Here is a 3514-nt window from a genome sequence, read left to right as displayed (position 1 = left end):
AGGCTGGGTGCACAAAATTCGTGCATGGGGAGGGGTCCCACATCCCAGCCTGTATCCTCTTCAATCCGAGACCTCTCAGGGGATGTCCAACTGCTGGTTTAGGCCCAATCCCTGCGGCCCCTAACTGCCCTCCCCTCTGCCAGCCTGATCACTCCTAACAGCCTCTGCCTGGGCCCCACCCCCGTGGCTTTGTCTGGAAGGACATCCAGAAGATGTCCAGTTCAATTAGCATATTACACTTTTATTAGTATAGACTAGAGGCCCAGTACACAAAATTTGTGCACAGGGTACGAGGGAGGCAGGGGGGTGGTGTCCCTCAGCCCGACCTGCACCCTCTTGGTCATGGATTAAATTGGCAGTCAGACATCCCTCTTGCAATCCAGGACCACTGGCTCCTAACCACTCACTTGCCTGCCTGCCTAATGCCCCCAACTGCCCTCCCCTGCCGGCCCGGTTGCCCCCAACTGCCTCACCTGCCATCCTGGTCACCCCTAAAGGCCCTCCCCTGCTGGCCCGGTCACCCCCAAAGGCCCTCCCCTGCCAGCCCGGTTGCCCCCACCCCAACTGCCCTCCCCCGCAGGCCTGGTCACCCCCAACTGCCCTCCCCTGTGGGCTAGTTCGCCCTAACTGCCCTCCCCTGCCGACCTGATCGTCTCTAACCCCTGCCAGCCTGATCTCACCCCTAACTGCTCTCCCTTGCCAGCCTGATCAACCCTAACTGCCTCTGCCTCGGCCCCCACCACCATGGTTTTGTCCGGAAGGAAATCGGACATCCGGAAGATGGTCGGTCGACCAGGTCTAATTAGCATATTACCCTTTTATTAGTATAGATATGCATAACCAATGGACACAGACAATAGTTCAGTGAAGGCCTAGGGAGGGGGTGCAAGTGAGGAGGAGGGGATCAATGCGGGACATCTGTAATACTTTCAACAATAAGATAAATTTAAAAAATTAATTAAAAAAAAAACTACTTTGCTGTTCTGCACTGCATGAGATAAACTAAACACTTCTCTGCAATCCTGGATGACCTTTTGTGAATTTTCATGCGATAATCCAGAGTATAGGTTTTGTAGTTTGCCTGGTGTTAAAATTACAAGTACAGTAAACCCTCGATTTTGGAGTGTTCATGCTCCAAGATATTAATGTGGGTTGGCTACAAATGTTTGCTAGAATTTTTTTTTATATTTTCAATCACTGGTTTTGTTGCCTTTATTTCTTTTGTTTTAGTCTGACAATTTTTTTATTTTTTCTCTCCATTTTATTGTTCTTCTGGATTCTGATAAGTCCCTGATGCTGACACATTCTATGAGCTTGGCAACATACTAAATTGTTTCTTAAATGAATTCAGTTTGATTCTTGTTTTTTGTTATTTTTTAGTTAAGATTTAGCACAGTTACTCCTTAGCACGTATTTTTTTTCCTTTATGCATTGCTGCTTTGTTAATTTTATTATGATACTTTAAAATATTTTATATACAATTTGTGCATTTTCTCTGTGCAATTCCACCTGGAAGTTTTTTTCTGCACTTGTCATTATGCTACAGTAGATGCCATTTTTTTTTTTCAAACTTTCTTGAGATCCTTTTTTCTTCAAAATTTTTCTCAAGACACTTGTTATTTTCTTATTTCTCAGACTATAAATAAAAGGATTTAGTAATGGAACTACTATTGTAAACAAAATAGCAGCTGGTATATCTTTTTCTCCTTCTTCAAGCAAATTTGGTCTAATGTACATGAAAAAAAAGAAGAGATCTGTAGAATAACGAAGCAGGCAGAAAGTGGGATGCACAGGTAGAAAAGGCTTTAACCCTTCCCTCTTTGGATTTCATTTTGATAATAGTAAAGAGAATGTAGAGGTAAGATATTAAGGCACTACCTATGGTGAAGACTTGAATTGAGCCTGAAAAGACAAATAGCACCAGTTCATTGACATAAGGGTCAACACAGGAGAGTCTGTATAAAGGAAGAATATCACAATAAAAGTGGTTGATGTGGTCAGATCCACAGAAAGCTAACCTGAATAGAATGCCTTTATGAATCATGGAATGCATGTTTCCAGCTACGTAGGCCCCTGTGATCATCTGAATGCAGAGTTTCTTTGACATCATGTTGTGGTACTGCAGTGGGCTGCATGTGACCACATAGCGATCATAGGCCATTGCCACCAGAAGAAAGCAGTTTGCTGTTTCAACAGTGCAAAGAAAATGAAATACATTCATAAAGGGTAACCATTCTGTTCTCAGAAAATAACTTCCCTAACATCTTAGGAGTAATGGCACAGGCACAGCAAGAATCCACAAGAGCGAGGTTGCCCAGAAAGAAGTACATTGGTGTGTAAAGACTATGCTCTTTTGAAATTAATATCATTAGGCTAAGATTTCTTACCATGATGATCAGATGGCAAAAAAACACTACAGAAAGAAGGGTCTTAGCTCTGGGTGATCTGTAAATCCTGTGAGGATAAACTCATTGTTCATGTTATGATTTTTTTCTCCAGCCATTCCTGACCTCTCTGTTGAGAAAAAATATTGTGGAGAAATGAGACACTAACTCATAATATGCCCAGATCAATCATTTATCTCTTTCTAGCCCAGAAGGATGAGGAGCATCTTCTATATTGCTTTCACATGTCACATGGATTTTGGTGCAGAACCAGTTCTGGGGAAGTTTTAATTTCCTGAAGCTATTACCTTTTTAGCTACTTTAACATTTTTTTCTAGGACATTTTCAAGAAAAACATCAGATTAGATGCACAAAGATAATGTTTGAGGTCTTGAAAGAAATGTTTTTCTATATGGTTTCTTCTATATAGTTTAGGTAAAGCTGATTCATAATTTAAATATCAGCAATTGGTATTAGTGTTGCCACATAATTTCAATGATTGTACATATCCTGATTAACACTGTTGTCTAAAATGCTATTTTCATATACAGCAGCATTATTCACAATAGCCAATTGAAATGTCCATTGATGGATGAATGGTTGAACAAAATGTGACATATACATGCAAAGGAATATTATTCAGCCATAAAAAGGAATTAAATTCTGACACATGTTAAAAGATAGATGAACTTTGGTGACATTACACTAAGTGAAATAAACTAGACACAAAAGGATAAATATTGTATGATTTCACTTACATGAATTAAAATAGTCAAATTCATAGAGACAGAAAGTAGAATGGTAGTTGTCAGGGGGTGTTATTGTTTAACTATTGGTCCAGTGCATGGATTCGTGCACCGGTGGGGTCCCTCAGCCTGGCCTTTGGGGATCTGACTGAAACCGGCTCTCCGACATCCCCTGAGGGGTCCTGGATTGTGAGAGGGTGCAGGCTAGGCCAAGGGACCCCACTGGTGCATGATAGGGACTGGGGAGGGACTGTGGGAGGGCTCCAGGGTGTGTCCGAACCATTTCGCCCAGTCCCAATTGGGGCCGGCCAGCCAGGGAGAAACCACGGGAGGTTAGCCGGCTGGTCTCTGCAGGAGGGCTCCAGGGCGTGTCCAGCCTGTCTC

General features: G+C 42.5%; 1 protein-coding gene across 1 annotated transcript; it reads right to left on the bottom strand.

The window, feature by feature from the left end:
- Positions 1–1461: 1461 nt before the first annotated feature.
- Positions 1462–2503, bottom strand: LOC103301197 (olfactory receptor 5K1-like). Its single transcript, XM_028134812.2, is given in 4 exon segments — positions 1462–1743; positions 1745–2213; positions 2215–2434; positions 2437–2503. Coding segments are annotated over 4 exon segments (1038 nt in total).
- Positions 2504–3514: the final 1011 nt, after the last annotated feature.

This window comes from Eptesicus fuscus, chromosome 3 (genome assembly GCF_027574615.1).
Source record: "Eptesicus fuscus isolate TK198812 chromosome 3, DD_ASM_mEF_20220401, whole genome shotgun sequence".
In the NCBI taxonomy this organism is placed as follows: Eukaryota; Metazoa; Chordata; class Mammalia; order Chiroptera; family Vespertilionidae; genus Eptesicus; species Eptesicus fuscus.
The sequence above is the reverse complement of the archived record's forward strand: the minus strand, read 5'-3'. Positions and strand labels throughout refer to the sequence as shown.